This window comes from Gossypium arboreum, chromosome 3 (assembly GCF_025698485.1).
Source record: "Gossypium arboreum isolate Shixiya-1 chromosome 3, ASM2569848v2, whole genome shotgun sequence".
NCBI classification, from domain to species: Eukaryota; Viridiplantae; Streptophyta; class Magnoliopsida; order Malvales; family Malvaceae; genus Gossypium; species Gossypium arboreum.
The window spans coordinates 67043917-67061747 of NC_069072.1; the positions used below are offsets into that span (position 1 = coordinate 67043917).

General features: G+C 32.4%; 1 protein-coding gene across 5 annotated transcripts in view; it reads left to right on the forward strand.

Annotated features, from left to right (window-relative positions):
• Positions 1-5412: 5412 nt before the first annotated feature.
• Positions 5413-17831, forward strand: part of LOC108454119 (uncharacterized) — a 28229-nt gene continuing 15810 nt past the window's right edge. Inside the window, exons 1-10 of one of the 5 annotated variants that reach the window (XM_017752443.2) lie at positions 5413-5790; positions 5865-5934; positions 6088-6155; positions 6318-6379; positions 6488-6569; positions 6666-6899; positions 7052-7180; positions 7276-7337; positions 7421-7537; positions 8181-8482. In XM_017752443.2, the coding sequence (XP_017607932.1) occupies positions 5740-5790; positions 5865-5934; positions 6088-6155; positions 6318-6379; positions 6488-6569; positions 6666-6899; positions 7052-7180; positions 7276-7337; positions 7421-7537; positions 8181-8451 (1146 nt within the window). In that variant the 5' untranslated portion in view covers positions 5413-5739 and the 3' untranslated portion in view covers positions 8452-8482. The other 4 variants (XM_017752445.2, XM_017752446.2, XM_017752444.2 and 1 more) reach the window with 4 other exon arrangements.

Sequence of the window (17831 nt, forward strand, 5' to 3'; positions counted from 1 at the left end):
AAATAGCTTATTAGTCTAATGAGAAAGGATATAAAAGGCAATTAGACCCAAAATTTATTTGGGCTGGACGGCAAGGGTATGAAATCAGCAGAAAAATTGATAAATTAAGGGTAAAATTGGAATATTGCAAAATTAACTAAATAAAACTAGGACTAAATAGGAAATATCTAGATTTCTCTTCATTTCTCTTCAATTCCAGCAGCTAAAAACGCCATAGGAGGGTTCTCTAAGATGGTATTTCATAATTTTTGCACCAAGTGAGTTAATCCTTGCCTTTTCTTGTAATTTTGTGTTTCTAAGACTTTTACAACTAGATCCTACTATTAAATTCATTAGTTTTTGATTTCATGGATGAAATTTAAAGTCACCATGGTTGAGTGCTGTAAGTTTATGATGAAATAGAATGAAATTAAAGCTTTAATTTGTTTATGAGATGATTTTATTAGGCAATTTCAATGGAAATTGATTTTTGGGACCTAATTGTGAAAATGTTTGGAATTAAAGTCTATTGCTGAAATTCTGATTCCTAAAGGTTGTAAACTAGTTTAAGGTGATAGAATAAAATGTTAATTGAGAAAAATCAGCTCAATTGAGAGGCTAATTGAGGAGAGACGAAATTATCATTTATTAAAAGCTTAGGGGAAAAATGGTAATAAACAGCTTGCACTAAAACAGTTTGGACAGCAGCAGTAGACTAACTTTGAAAAATCACCAAAAATTGTAGGAATCGAATTAGAAGATGAAAAAAATATGGAATTAAAGCTTATTGAGTCTAATTTCTCATAGAAGAAATATTGTAAGCAACGGGTTTGTAAATTTTGAGATATAATAAATTTTGTGAGACAAGGTCAGAATGAATTCGGGTTCCCCTGTTCTGACTTTGAAAAATTATAAAAAATTGAATAAAAATAATTATGGACTTAAATTTATATGTCTAGAATTCTGAATGAGTCTATTTTTAATAGAAACAAACAAGAACATAATTTGAATTCTGTATAAAGAAATAATTTATTTTTAGTGAAGAAGGGTCAGAACTATTAGACAACAGAACAGGGGTGACTTTGAAGAATAAACTGTACTGATTGGCTAAACCAAAAATTCTGAAAATTTTATGGTAAAAATATATATGAGTCTAGTTTCAGGAAAAATTAATGGATCTTAATTTGGAGTTCCGTAGCTCAAGTTATAAATAATTTAGTGACTATGACTCAAGTAGACAGCTTTGAATGAACTATAAATAATAGTTGAATTATAGAGAATGTTGCATATGAACATGAAATGTATTAAATTGATAATTAAATTTATTTATTTAGATCCAGAAGATTCAAATACTGAAGCTAGATCGAGGAAAGGAAAAGTTCGGGATTAATAGATTTTCTTGTTTACAAACAAGTATCAAGGTAAGTTCGTGTAACTTGAATTATATTCTTAAATGCTTGAGATTGTATGTTATTGATGTGAATATGATTTGAATGTTCATTATATGGAAATTTATGAAACATTGATATATTTGATAAAATGGGAAGAAATCCCGTTTGAATGAAAGGAAAATTCGATGGATCTCGAAAAGGAATTGACGGTAAAAGGATCTAGCAGGACGGGTGATCCTATCTGATATAGCCCTCTCGAAAAATATGTGTAAAATGGATTTAGCCGGACGGGTAATCCGAATTAGGTCTCAATTTAGCTTTGGTGGTAATTCAGATCCAAGCTCATTAGAGTAATTGTCGTTCTGTGATTTAGCTCGGTGGTAATCCCATTGCAAGGTTGAGGTTCATGGAGTGTGCTCTTTGAAATGAAAATGTGCGCACATGAATATGAATTGACGGACCCGAAATTGTACACTAAAAGTGTACCTCTGAAAATCCATCGAAATTCCAATAAATTCAACGGGATAAATATGAAAAATAATAAGGGAATGAAAATCATGGTATTGATGAGTACATCAATCATGGTATATATATATATATATTATTGATACATGGAAATTATTGTACTAACTTGAATGTTGAGTTTGTGCATGTTAGGGTAATAATGCATTGAATGGATATATGAATGTTTATTGTATTGTATTGAAAATATTAGGTAAGTATAATTCTTGTTACATGAGCTTACTAAGCACAAAGTGCTTACCCGCTTCCTTTTTCCCTGTTTTGTAGTGTTAAGAGCTCGGAGGTCGGATTTGGTGGAGACACATCACATCATCAACCTCGAGGATTTCGGTATATAAAGAAACTTTATTTTGGAAATCAATGGCATGTATAAGCTAACAAAGTAAATGTTAACGTGAAATGAATGTAAAGTTAGCCATTAGTATGGTTAACAAACACAGTTATAGATATGTGATGACGTTATCTTATATAAATGCATGAATCTATCATGAAAATATGTTGAATTGAAAAAAATTAATTCGTAAACTCCGGTAATGCCTCGTACCCTATTCCGGCAATAAATACGGGTAGGGGTATTACAAAACACATTGAAATAAGGCATCATTTCATTAGATATCATAGTTCTAGAATATGTAGACACTTTGAACCAATTAACTGGCATTTTTACTAAACCTTTAGATAATGAGAGATTTTGGACACTTAGGAGAGAACTAGGTTTGACCACCTTGCCTTGACTTTATGTTAAATTTTTCCATGCACTTTGATTGAATTTTAAATTTTTATATTGTTTTTGTATTGCAAAAAGCTTGATGAGAAAAATATTCATGGCTCTTACATCCAAAAAGATAGAGGGAGTTTTATGTGGTTATTTGATTTATTTTGACATTATTTATCTAGTTTGACTTATTCTTTTGATGCTCTTGGACTTGTTAAAATGAACTTAATTTTATTAACTTAGTCATTTTTTTGAATTTATTTTGCTTTCATGAGATTGTGGTACGAGAATAGCGGAGAAAGCCGTTCAGTTGAAATCCAGGAATGGCAAGAATTCGTCTAGCCAAAAACACAAGTGCAATTTCAAGAAAATTTATTATTATGAATATCACAAATCGGCTCGATTTTTAAAATTTTAACTTTTTACTGTGCAAGAAAATCGTTTTTGAATCGAATTTTTTTCAACAATAGCTACTCACTTACGGCCTTCATCTTTCCTTTGTCTTGAGATGGCCCGACATCGTTTTTAGCTATGTACGATAAATCAGTCATAAAAATAGTATTAGTTTTCACTCAATCATATGATAAACACATCAATTAAATATACTTTGCATTTTATTCATTTTAGTCCTTATATCCAAAATGCTTATATTTTTGGATATTTAGTATCAAATCAAAACTGAGTTTCGTATTATTTCATTAGAGGCCTTGTACTTCTAATCTATAGCATAATTTCTTCACAACTTTTAATTATTTATAATTAAATAATTGGAGTTCAATATGAAAATTAAATTAATTAGTAATAGCAGTTTTATTGAATAAATAATTAAATTTGTTTTCTTATAGATTCTAGTGTACTAAAGTTTTCATGACTCGAACTGAATTAGAATTTGGTTGAAAAAATAATTTAATTAAAGAAATTAATTTAATTAATTAATTAATTAATTAATATTTTAGGAATAAAAATAAATTATTGGGCAATAAAATTATATGAATTAATTTATAAATTAAATAATACATATAATTTAACCTAATAAAAAATAGTAATAAACCCATTTGTGATGCGATAAGCAGCACACAGGGATCCTGGAAGGGGTGTGCACCGCCTACCCCTTTCGATTAATTTGTGTGTTTCCTCTTATTTAATTTATGTGTAAATTCTCCTAAATTTATTCTGATTAATTGGTTTAAGTTAAATTATTTATTCAATACCCTTTTGTGGAATTCTATTTTTAGCCCCAAGTCCACTGCGTTTGTTTTGAAAATTGGGATAAAAACCCTTTAGATGCCAACGCACAGAAGGCATGGTGGAGGCATCCTCAATCTGTATTTAATAATTCATTCTAATTGAAATTATCATATAATTAGTTAAATGTAACTTAAAAGTTAATAAAAGAGTAAATTATATCATTAGTCATTAAATTATAAATAATTTTTGTTTTAGTTATTAATCTATTTAAAAATTTTTATTTAAGTAATCGAATTGTTAAAATTAATGTTATATGATTTTTTCTATTAAGTATTATCTACATCAATTTTTTTCCAAATATAATTTAAATAAAATTTTTAAATAATTAAATATTCAAATTTTATTTTATTTTTTGTTAGCGACTAAAACATAATTATAATTTACTAACTAATAATGTAATTTATTCTAAGAAAAAAATGACTTTTAGCAAATGGAAAGTTAACAATAGCATGTGGGCTGAGGTGTAGTTAAGGGCTGGGTCTCAACTCTAAAAATAGAAAATTTTTATTTAAGTATTGTAAAAATTTTAAAATTTTAAAATATAAAATTACATGTTCATCCTTTATAAATAATAAAAATTTAATTAATTATTTAAAATTATAAAAATATAAACTATTAAAATAATAAAATTATATTTTACTATTATAAAAATTATAATTTAATTTCAGAAAGGTTTCAACAGGGGCGAAATCAGGGGGCAGGCATGGGCCCCGGCCCCCCTAAAATGAAAAATTTTCATTTAGGCCTTTTAGATTTTTTTAAAATTTTAAATTAGTAAAAATAAAATTATACTTTGATCTCCCTAAAATTATAAAAATTTAATTTAATACTTTAAAAATTATAAATATATAAACTATAAAAAATTAAAATTTTCTTCAACTCCTAAAATTCTTTTCTGGCTTCGCCCTGAGTTTCAACCTCGCTGGAAAGTAACATGAGAGTTTGGACATATAATATTTGGGGTTGGAAATGGAATTTAGGAGTAATTATAAATTTTTAGCTTTGGAAACAGGTTTGGAGTTAAAAAGGAGGGTGTAAGAAATTGAAGCAAGCACGCAACCCAAGTTTTGAACGGTATACGTACATTTCATATCCATAAGCACTTAGAATTGCTGTTCAAATAATAGCCACTCGCACCGTACGGCAATAAACCGTCCACGACTAACTTCATTCATAGCCACCCGTACAGTACGGCTATAAACCTTCTACAAAAGCAAATCAATTTTGATACATGGAGTGAAAATATTAAATTTTATTTATGAAGGCTATTAATTTTTAAATTTAAAAATCATTCGACTTGGTTGAGATCTAATTATTTCTGAATTAATATCTTTTCATAGCATTTAAAGGTTTATTTTTAATTTTAAAATATATTTTAAATCACTTAATTTCGAGTTGAGATCTTAAGTTATAATAATTTTAGTAAAATGATACGAATCAAAATTTTTAGACAAAATTATTAAGGAAAATGATAAGTTTCAAATTTTAATTGAATTTAAATTATATTGAAATCGATTTAAAACTTAATTTTATTATATATTAATTAAATTTTATTAAATTTAGTTTAAATTTAGTTCTTATTTGGATGTAATTAATTAGCCTATATAAATTTCTCTTCATTATTTTTTTTGTGCAATATTACTTTTGTTTAACGGGTTGTGGGAATTCATTTAATTTAAGAAGCATTTCTCAATGGGATCAAATAATGGTTTATTTATTTATGGTTGAATATTTATTTGTTATTCTTAAATTTATTATTTTAATTATTTTTGTTTGATCTTCCTCCATCGCCCGTTACCACACCCCTTTCTTAAGCCTATGCTTTAATCAGAAGCAAAACAAATTGGAAGCAGAATAAGCAAACAGGATTTCCGATCAAACAAAATGGCAACTGTTTTAGATTCCCATTTCTTAGCTCTAACTGCCATTGTAACTGTATGTTTTTATTTTCTCCCTCTCTCCCTCCAAAATAATTGATGTTTGATTTATTTTGGGTTTTGCTTGTGCAGTTGGGATATCAAATATTTTTCTTTATAATCACTGCTCTTCTCAAGTTCGATAAAGTCACTGACTTTGCAGGTACCTCATCCATAAATTTAGCTTCTTTAATTGTTCTTTTAAACTTTTATTAGAGCATAGGAAAGGTAAAGACCCATATAACAATTCATACAATTCTTCAAATGTGAATTCATTGGTTTCTAAATGATATCGTCTTTGTTTTCTTTTGCTCAGGAAGCACGAATTTTGTTATAATTGCTGTGTTGACTCTGATAATTAAAGGATCATGGCATTTTCGTCAGGTAATTTGGATTGACTGCGTAAAAGTTTGCTTCAAACTTCACTGGTTTAAACTGTTCTTCATCTGTTAGGTGTTGACTCATTTTAGATGGTTCTTAAAGCTCATTTATACTGTTCTTGCACCTCCTGTTTGTATGTACTGATTTTGCAACTCTGCTTTCCAGGTAGTATTGACTTCGCTTGTAGTAATATGGGGGCTACGCTTGGCAATTTTTCTATTGATGAGGTATAATAGTATGAAATTTTATTAACTATTTTTTCCTTTTCTTTTTTTGTTTATATATATTTGATGATTTAATTGAAAGATTACCAATATCATGTGAAATGCGTTCAGAATTTTGCAATGGGGCGAGGATCGACGTTTTGATGAGATGCGCAGTAATTTGGGGAAATTAGCAGTTTTCTGGATATTTCAGGTCTTCTTATCTGTCTGATCACACCCATTTCTTTGCTGTTTATCAGTGTGACATCTAATAAACTTTACTGCACCACAATCTTTACATGCATTGCAGGCTGTCTGGGTCTGGACCGTGTCTTTACCTGTAACCGTGGTTAATGCTAGTGATAGAGATCCATCGGTTCGGGCTGAAGACATCATAGGGTGGATTATGTGGTCAGTGGGTATCTCTTTTGAAGCTGCAGCTGACCAGCAAAAGCTTTCTTTCAAAAATTCCCCTGAAAACAGAGGAAAGTGGTGCAATGTTGGAGTATGGAAATACTCTCGCCATCCAAACTATTTTGGTGAGGTGAGCATCATGATTTCCCAGTGTCACCAGTTATGCATCTGGTTGCTTTGCTTCCCTAGATGACTCTAGCTACTACTAGTGCTTGATTTATTCTAAGATCCCTTCCTTTGATAAATAATTCCTCCAAATGATTCTTAACAAATATTGGCTAGATTTTTCTTTGGTGGGGAATTTTCGTTGCCTCTACTCCTATACTTGAAGGTGCTGAATGGCTGGTGATTCTTGGGCCAATCTTTCTGACATTGCTGCTTCTTTTTGTTAGTGGCCTACCATTGCTCGAGGTTTGTTTTCTTACCTTCATTTTTTTATATTGTAATATTTTGCCACAATTTTGCAATCTGCTTAACTGATGTTATATTACATGTATGGGACACAGGAGTCTGCAGACAAGAAATTCGGGAATGTTGCTGCATATAGGATTTACAAGGAAACAACTAGGTTTGTCATCTTTCTGCTATTTAATCTCTTCAACTATGAACTAAGGTAGGAAGTTACTGAGTCTAGCATTTTTCTGATTTCAGCCCTCTCATTCCACTGCCGCAATCAGTATATGGGAACCTACCGTTATGGTTCAAAGCCATTTTTCTCTTTGAATTTCCCTTTTACAGTCGGAGTTTGCCACAAGAAGGGCTAAACTGGTGAGACTAAATCTAATCTTTTTGCAAATGGTTGATATTGGGCTGTTATACAATCTTATTAAATCTATTTTCCTACAATGTTATGCTATATAATCCATCATTGAATGGACATTAAAACTTAAATATCAAACATATGTTGATGAACGCATCGTACTTGTCCAATGCGGTGCACCTACTACCTAGAAGACCAAGGATGAAAAAACCAGACAGAGGTCAAACTGGCTTACTGCTCACCTGTCTAAGCAGTTTGATTGACCATTTTAATTAAAAAGGATTTAAAAATTAATATAAATAATTTAATGTTAAATAAGAGAAATATAGTAAATAAATATAAAGGTACGTATTTGGCTTTAGTACAGTTCTGATATAAAGCAAGTGTTTAAACGTTCAAAGCTAACTAACAATTACTGGGTGCAGTGGTAACCCATTTTTACTTGTTCAGCTAATTACTGGTTCTATGCATCACCTTTGGACTAAATTGGCATTTGGTTCTAATTGGACCAGTATAGTTCTTTAACCATGCATGTGACCTATGTTCCTCTGATATGAGTATATGGTTGACACCTATATATTTAGTTTTTTTTCCCTATTTTCATATATTTGGAGGGCTTTTGAAGGATTATATTCTTATACTCGTATCTAGGTATATGTCAAAAACGAGTGTTTCAAGAAAAATGAAGAGTGGAAGAAATATAACATATGACCTATGTTGCTTGGACACAAGAATATTGTTGATGTGGGCTTATGTAATTTTTAATGTATTTAGAAGGTATTTTAGAGCATCATATCCCTATACTCGTATTTGGATATACATTGAACACGGTTGTTCAAGAAAAATGAAGAATGAAAGTAATGTAGCATTTGACAATGCCAACCCTACCAAAACATTACATAAAAGTATAAATTATAGTTAGTAATTCAAGATATTTCTATTTCTTTCACCAACTCTTTCTACCTCTTGAACATTTTAATAGATTGAAAATCATATCCAACTTGCTCATTCTCTTTTTCCTTTTCTTTCAACACATGTACACTATTAACTTAACCTTTGTCCCTTTTTCATTAGAGACTTCATTTTTACATTTTGAATATACTTATATGCAACTATTTAAACATGTCCAAGTGTTACGGGGGTTAGAATTTTAGTTTAGTAAACCGCGTGGTCTTAGATAATTTCTTAAGTTCAAATCCTGTATAAGTTAGCTTACTTTTGAAATGTGAATTTTCGCGGAAATTCTCTAAGGCATTGAAACAAAGGGGAAACAAACTCGAAAGATAAAAGAAGGTACTAACGAACAAAAAATCGCAAGAAAAATATCGCACACAAAGTGTTTTGAGTAAATACTATCAATAGTATTCAATTAATAAAAAATGATTACAACTAAGTGAATACAAATGAGGGAGAAGGCTTCTATTTATAGTTGAGCTCCTCCAAAACCAACGGTACAAATTGAGTTACATTAACAGTTGAAACTTGTGTATATCTACAATTGAGAGTTCTAAGAGATTTAAACTCTATACAATCTTATCCTTTTAGAATTTACATTATTTACCTTGATAACTCTAGTTTTACTGAAGTGTTTCATTGGGCCACTAAGGTTTCAAGTAGATGGGCTTCTCTAAGGGTTCCACGAATCAGGCCAATTCATGTGGGTCAAATGAGCTTCATTTAATAAGTTATCCTCTATGGAACATTCTATGTACAATGTTAACGACTTTGATCCGCAGCCTATGACATTTTCCCTCACTTATTCTCACGATGCCCTCGTTGCTTTCTTGGAATGGCACTGGTTTGACTCATCTTAGAATGGTCTCGATGCCTCAGTTAATTTTTAACTACTCTCTCTGTCGGGTAGTTTTGCCTCTCGGATTGTTTGCCTAGGCTTATGTCTCCGTCATCACCTAACTCGCACTGTATTTCTCTTTTGTACATCTTGATTGTAAGAGGCCACTGCTCTTATTTGCCCCCATTGTGACTTGCCTCGATCGAGATCCTTTTGATCCACAAAAATAGGCTTAGGCATGCCTACATTGAACACCGAGTTTATCTTGAGTCTTGTTGTTAGCTTTGGTTTGTAAGCCCATCGGCTTACCTACTTCAAAACTTTGAAAGGGCCCTTGTGTTTTTGCCAAGCCAACAATAAGTCATAATGCAAAACACTAGATCTGTGTTTGAGATGTACCTCGATTGTAGCATTTACTATGTCCCACTGTCCAATTTACATCACCACTTTTCCCTTAAGTATAATGCATAACACACCTTTCTCATAGGTGGTAGCCCTACTGATAACTCAACAGGCTTCAAAACAGTATTCTGCCCCTCTAGTATTTTCAAGAGGGTCTTTATAGCACTCTGATCTACCAAGTCAATATCCTTACCACATGGAACATCTTTGGTTAGCTTGATTGCCGAAAATACCTTGGTTCAACCCTTTGTGTCTCAACTTATTGGCACAACGCATTGTTGTTGTCGAGTACCCAAGATGCAAATGCAGTCGGAAAAAGGAATCAACAAAGTATAAATCTTGTCAATGATATTTAGGCCAAGCACGAAGTCATAGTCATCTAAGTAAATTACCTCAAAGTCTTCCTTGTATTTCCATTGATCAATTTGCACCTCAATTCCTTGTGCTACTCTCACAGTTAGAACATATTTGGAATTAACATTCTTGATATTTTTAGTTAATTAACTAACTGAGAGACCAAATTTACCCACAGCTTTCTGTGATATAAATAAGTTTGATGCCCCCGTATAAATAAGAATACTCTTCCTTTAACCTGCGATGTTGATGTCCACATACATCAACTCATTTCGCTTGCAATTCCTCTTTATCTTTACAAAATTGAGTATCATCGACCCAAGTTTTAAAGCCTCACTCTCAACAGGCTCCGCTTCATTTTCTTTACTGATGTTGAACATCTTGGATTGATCTGGACAGTCCTGCATCCTATGCGAACTACAACATAAGTGCTTCACGGCTTCTTCTCATTCTATCTAACTTTTTTGGCTTCGACAGAATGCACAATTGAACCAAGTCTCATTGATGTTCTGTCTGGCTCATCGTCCACTTCAAATGGTAAAAAAAAACAAATTTCTTTGTATGGGCTTCTATTTCCCATTATGCGGTCTCCTATTACCACTATTTTTACCGTTGCCATTTCTATATTTCTCATAGTCTCTCTCACCATTTTCCTTTTTTTTTACTTGGAAGATTTGAACTTGTCTTTACTTGAACCAAGTTCGATAAAGGATTCCGCCTCAACCATGATTACAATAAGCTTAGTGATACCTTGTCGACGTAACTTGTTTTGCCTAAGGTTTCAACCCGTCTTTGAACTAGTAGAAAGCTTCTTTCTCACTCAAGTTAGAGATTTGAAGTATCAATTCACTAAGTTTCTATCATCCTCTTGAACAGTATCTTGTTGCGTAAGTCGTCACAACTTAACCCGAGTCTCCTAAGCATACTGCGGCTAGAACTTTTTTTTTTCATTTCTTTCTGAAACTCCTCCTAAGTCCCAATTGTGGTACCATTTTGCCTCTCATCTATGGACCTACGATGCCACTATAAAATAGCGACATCAGTAAAAGAAACTGTAATAGGTTTACCTTAGTGACATCATCCTCGATGCTTATTGCACGAAAGTACTGTTCCATCCCCTAGAAAAAATTGTACACATCTTTCACAAACCTCGTCGCTTCAAACTTTTTCGGCTTAGGGATATCCAGCTTACACTGTTTAGAAATGGAATCCAACATTCGTTTTCCCATAGTAGCTCTGCAGATAGTAAGCTCTCTCTCGAGCTCCTCAATCTTTACCATCATAGCCTTAGTTTCTTCCTTCAAAGCCTTAATCGAAGCTTCAAGAACATCATTCCTCTTAGTTAACTTTTCAGTCTATTCACCCATGGTGGCATTTTAGGGCCTCTTTCAACACATCTCGATTGGCACTAAGAGCCTCTGCCATACAGTACTTGAGTTACACTTTCATTGAATCTAACTCATTTGTGCATCCTTCAACTATCTTGAGTGTTTCTTTCCCACCTCCCATGGATTCCTTAAGATTGGTCACCTGACCTTCCAAAACTGACATCATATTCCTTGATCTGCTATTTTTCCTAGACTTTCCACTAGTCTCCATTGGGACATTCTGTTTATTTTCTCTTTTTGTCATCTCAATCGATACCTTCAAACATTGGTTCAAATACTAACTGTCACGGGGCTAAAATTTTAGTTTGGCAAATCGCGTGACCTTAAGAGATTTCTTAGGTTCAAATCTTGCCTAAATTAGTGTAGAAATTCTTTAAGGCAATGAAGCAAGGCAGTAGCTAACTCGAAAGACAAAAAAAGCTACTAACGAACAAAAAGCCACAAGAAAAATAGAGCACATCATGTGTTTGTGCCTAAAGAATTAAATGATGTGGAAGACCTCAATTTATAGTAGAGCTCTCCCAACACCAACGATATAGATTGAGTTACATCGACAGTTGAGATTTTTGCCTATCTACAATTGAGAGTCCTATGAGATTTAAACTTTATACAATCTTATCCTTTTAAGATTTGCACTATTTACCTTAATAGCTCTAGTTTTACTAGAGTGTTTCATTGGGCCACCAATGTTTCAAGTAGATGGGTTTCTCCACAAGTTTCACGAATTAGACCCATTCATGTGGGTCAAATGAGTCTCATTTAATAAGTTGACGTTCTGTGCACAACAATCACGAATTTTGAATCTGTAACCCGTAACACAAGGCTATATTTAGCAGAATAAAAAATGTCAAGAAATGGGATTAATTATTATTGTAGCATTATACTAACAACATACCATAAACTATAGAACAACTCAAATTAAGATTTCTTATAATATGGTTATATTTTTTTTCTTTGGTGGATAAATAATATGATTATATGCATTCTTGTGGTTCCTTATTACTACTTCTCTCATATTATTTTTTCTATATATTAACTTCTAATGTTACATAATTACATTGGTAATAAAATTTAATTGTGATAAAATAAATACGAATGATTCCCTAATTTTTAGTTCACAAAATAAAAAGTTGTGATACACTGATAGCTAAGTTTTTAATTCTCCAAATAAGATTAAAAGATTATCATGATTACATTTTATTAAATTTGTGGTTTGTGTTTTTTATTTAATTTATTTTCAATATACCCGAAGGGTATGTGTTAATTTACTTTGGCCTCAAGTTTAAAAGCTTTATTAAGATCGGGTGAGATAATATTTGTTACAAACAAATATACATATATATATATTTGAAACCAATAGGATATAAATGTTGATAATTTTGAAATGCTTTGATACAAGATCATTTCCTTTTGTGCAAGGTGTAGAATGAGGCAAGAAGAAACTAAGGATGAATTGAAGATGGGTTAGTAGTAAGTCGGTTGGTGATTGTGTGTAGATAGTTTCCATTGCTCATCTTTTACCATATGGATGACCATGGCCTACCTTAGCTTTAGTTGGTCTTGTAACACCCCTTACCCGTATCCGATGCCGGGACAGGGTACGAGGTATTACCGGACTTAAACGTACACAATTTCATAAAATCGGGCCATAAAATTAAAAACATTCAATCACATGCATAATGTCCTATACACGAGTTTTGGAGGTTTTAAACATGTATTAAGCGGTTTGGAACTAAATCGAGAACTTTAGAAAGTTATGGGAAAACTTAGGAAAAATTTTCATGAAATAGAGTCACACGACCGTGTGGACACAGGGACATGCCCGTGTCCTCAGGTCGTGTAACTCTCTGTTTATGACTTCAGCAAAACAAATTGAACCACACGGCCAGGCCACACGTCCGTATGCTAGGCTGTGTCCTCCACACTGCTGAGACACATGGTCGTGTCTCTGCCCGTATAGCTAGCATTTAGGTTATTTTCGAAGCCTTTTGTTACGATTAATCCCTCACATTTTTACGCACATTAAAGATATTCATCATGGCATCATTTTAATGATTTAGCATACTTCACTAAGGTATATTCTTAACATCAACATGCTATCGTTCATGAGTTACACATAATCGTATAATGCCAAATCTTGACACAACAATCCATATTCATTTTCCCTGTCATATGATGATCGTTTATACCAAATTTTCATGATCAGCGACTTATCAAGTGACCTTATTTAAACATCAAGCATTCATGTCCAATCATCATTGTCTTATTTCCATATCATACAATTACTTCATCGCTATGACCATTTCGATTGGTCATGAAGCATTTATTATACACATATGTCTTAAGACCAATCATGCATGTCCCACAAGCATAAACACATCATCGCATCACAAGCATTAGAACTTAGAATGGATAACTAGGCTTACAAGTCACCATCATTATGAGCCACATCTCATGGCCGTATACAATGAATCAATATAAGCCAATACATTTGGCTATTCATAATGACATCTATCATAAAAACTAAGTCTCTATACATGCCACTCACTTGAATGTGCTTAATACATATATGTCACTACTCCAAAGGTGATGACTTGATAGTGTGATACTGCCTCTAACGATCTCTAACCCCGAGCTAATCTGTCAATGCTAAAGAAATGGAAAAGAGGGATTAAGCTTTATTAAAGTAAGTCTGTATGAAAATAATAAGCAATAGGTCAACATGTTTCTCAAGGTAATACAATCATAATTATATTTTTACTTATGTTCTGGTCGAGTTGTTTTCTTGAGTCATAGTCCCTCATTTATTTATATCTTGAGCTACAGAACTCCAAATCAAGATCTGCTAATTTTTCCTGAAACTAGACTCACATATCTTCTTACCATAAAATTTTCAGAATTTTTGATCTAGTCAATAAGTACAATTTATTCTTTAAAGTTTTCGTTGTTTTGCTGTTTGACAGCTTCGACATCTCTATAATAAAAATTAATTATCTTACACTACGGGATTAGGATAGTGTTACCATCTATTTCTCTTGAAAATAGACTCATTTAGGATTTAGTCATACGAATTCTAACCCACAATTATTTTCATACAATGTTTAATGATTTTCCAAAGTTAAGACAGGGGAGCCCAAAATCACTCTGACCCTATCTCATAAAAATTCAAATATCTCAAAATATGAAATTCTTTTGCTTACACCGTTTCTTTTATGTAAAACTAGATTCAATAAGCTTTAATTTCATATCTTATTAAGTCTCTAATTCGATTTACACAATTTTTGGTGGATTTTCAAAATCGAGCTACAACTGCTATCCTAAAACTATTTTAGTGCAATATAATGATAACTATCATATGTTCACTTTCAACTAATCGTGAACTCACCATTTCATGAATTCCATGTTCAAATACACAACATAAGTTAGCATGATATTGCAACAAAATTCATAATCATAATTCATACATCTTAGCTCACTGATATCTCAACATTTTAAAGTTTCAATAACCATAAGCTTAGTGTACATACATGTACTATACATTCTTACCCATTTTATTCCACTTTTTATCCCATCTTGATTGGCCTGTTGAACCACCGAAATACTAAAGGACACTCGGGATTATCATACACCAAATAAAGTTCCAATGCCATGTCTCCGACATGGTCTTACATGAATCCACATATCATCGTTGATGCCATGTTCCAGACATGGTCTTACACAGGCACACATATCATTGCCGATGCCATGTCCTAGACATAGTCTTACACAGGCACATATATCATCATCGATGCCATGTCCCAGACATGGTCTTACATAGGCACATATATCATTGCCGGTGCCATATCCCAGACATGGTTTTACACAGGCACACATATCATCGCTGATGCCATGTCCCAGACATGGTTTTACACTGGCACACATATCATCGTCGATGCCATGTCCCAAACATGATTTTACACTGGCACACATTAATATGGTGTCATGATACCCGAATCTTAAGCATTCCTCAGAGTCACCTGGGATTTTCGAGATACAAAGCTATCATTACATTTTCATTAAATCATCATAAGTCAATTCCAATAAAGGCATAAATCCACATTTCGTACAATATCAAGTATTAAGCACATGATAATGAAGTTGATGAATTACTTTTACACAAACTTACTCGTTTCAAAGAAACATCATATTCCATCAAACTTCTAATATATTTAATCATCCAATATCATGTTAACGACATTTGAGCTATTGATTACTTCATGGGGTTCATTACTTTCCCATACACAATATCATTAACATATAATTCAATACAATTATAGCAAAGTGGATTTCAAGTAAAATAACAATAACAAAAATAACATGCTTATTTAGTCACACGAACTTACCTCGAATACAATTATGACCAACTATTCTAATTTAGTCCATAATCTCAAACTTTCCCGATTTAAGTCTGAATCTTGGTTTTCTTGATCTAACATTTCAAATATAGTTCATTTATTATTCACATTATTCAAATTGAGCCAAAAATTATACTTTTACAAATTTATATTTTTACCCCTAAACTTTCACTTATTTACCCTTTGGCCCCTAAGCTCGTAAAATGATTTATTCAATTTCCTTGCACTTTAAGCCAAGCGAAATAATTTTCATAACTATAGTAGCCCACAATTTTCACTAAATCACACTTTTATGACAAATTTTATAATTTCTACAAAACGGTCCTTTTAAGCATTTTCACCGAAAATCACTTAGCGAAAGTCATTTATTTAACACCCAACATTCATTTTCTACCATTAGACATCAAAATACATGCATATCACTCATGGGTAAAATTTTAAACATGAACCCTAACTCAAAATAATGGTAGAAATAGGTAAATCGAGTTACCGGGACTTTAAAAATGTAAAGAGCATTAAAAACGGGGTTCAAGATCACTTACAAATGAGCTTGGAAGTTTGAACCAAACCCTAGCCATGGCTTCCATGGTAGATTCGGCTGATACATGAAGAAGATGGACAAATTTGATTTATTTTAGCTTTTTAATTCTTTTAATTATTAGATTACCAAAATGCCCTTAATGAAAAACTTTTAAAAACATATCATACCATGTCCATTTTTGTCCACTAATTACAAAATGGTTTGATAACCATTTAAGGACCTCCAATTTAAAATTTCATAACAATTTGACACCTCTAACATGTAGAACTCAACTTTTGCACTTTTTACAATTTAGTCCTTTTGACTAAATTGAGTGCCCAAACGTCAAAATTTTCGAACGATATTTTCACGAATTCATTCCGTGAAATTTTATACCATATAAATATAATAAAAATGAATTTTCTCACGTCGAATTTATGGTCCCAAAATCACTATTCTGACTAGGCCCTATTTCGGGATGTTACAGGTATGGTTTTGTAGTTCTTTTAGTCATCCTTCATGTGTCCTGCATTAGATGGATATAACATTTTCTTCTGAGAAGAACATTGGATTTGAAGCTATCAATTACCCTTCTCTTTTTATTTTTTTATATGGTACGAAGACTCCAACTTCATTTGACCATGTCTGCTTAAATTTCACCCTAGACTAGCGTCGTACAGTCTAGCAAGACTAACAAACCTTCTTTGACCCACTTGAATCTGCTGAAGAGTGAACTAACTTTCTTCTGCTCAACACAGCCGTCATAGTTGGATTGACATTCAAAGACTACATTATAACACTCTTGTTGATCCCAGACATGTCTGAGCATCAGCCTTACCCTAGAAACACACACCAACCCTACGCTTGCTTCCCTCTATTGTAACGCCCCGTACCCGAGACCGTCGCCGGAGTCGAACACGAGGTGTTAATAGACTTAATTCATTACTTAAACAGCTCAAACAATTTATTTTTAAAATTTTTAGTCAAGCTAACAATCTGCGTCACAGTCACTTAAAAATTCATATCTCGAGTTACGAAACTCGAAATTCAATTCTGTAAATTTTCCCTGAAACTAGACTCATATATCTATTTACTAATTTTTTTATAGAATTTTTGGTCGAGCAAATTAGTACAGTTTATTAGTTAAAGTCTCCCCTGTTTCAGAGTTTGACTGCTCTGACCTCTGTGTATTACGAATCAAATATCTCCCTGTACAGAGTTTCAATGACTATACCGTTTACTCATAATAAAACTAGACTCAATAAGGAATCTGTTCATATAAATTATGACTTCTAATTATCTTTGAACAATTTATGGTGAATTTCCAAAGTCAGAACAGGGGATCCAGAAATTGCTCTGGCCCTGTTTCACAAAAATTTAAACATCTCATAAAATATAACTTATATACCTATTTTGTTCCATCCATATGAAAATAGACTCATAATTCTTCAA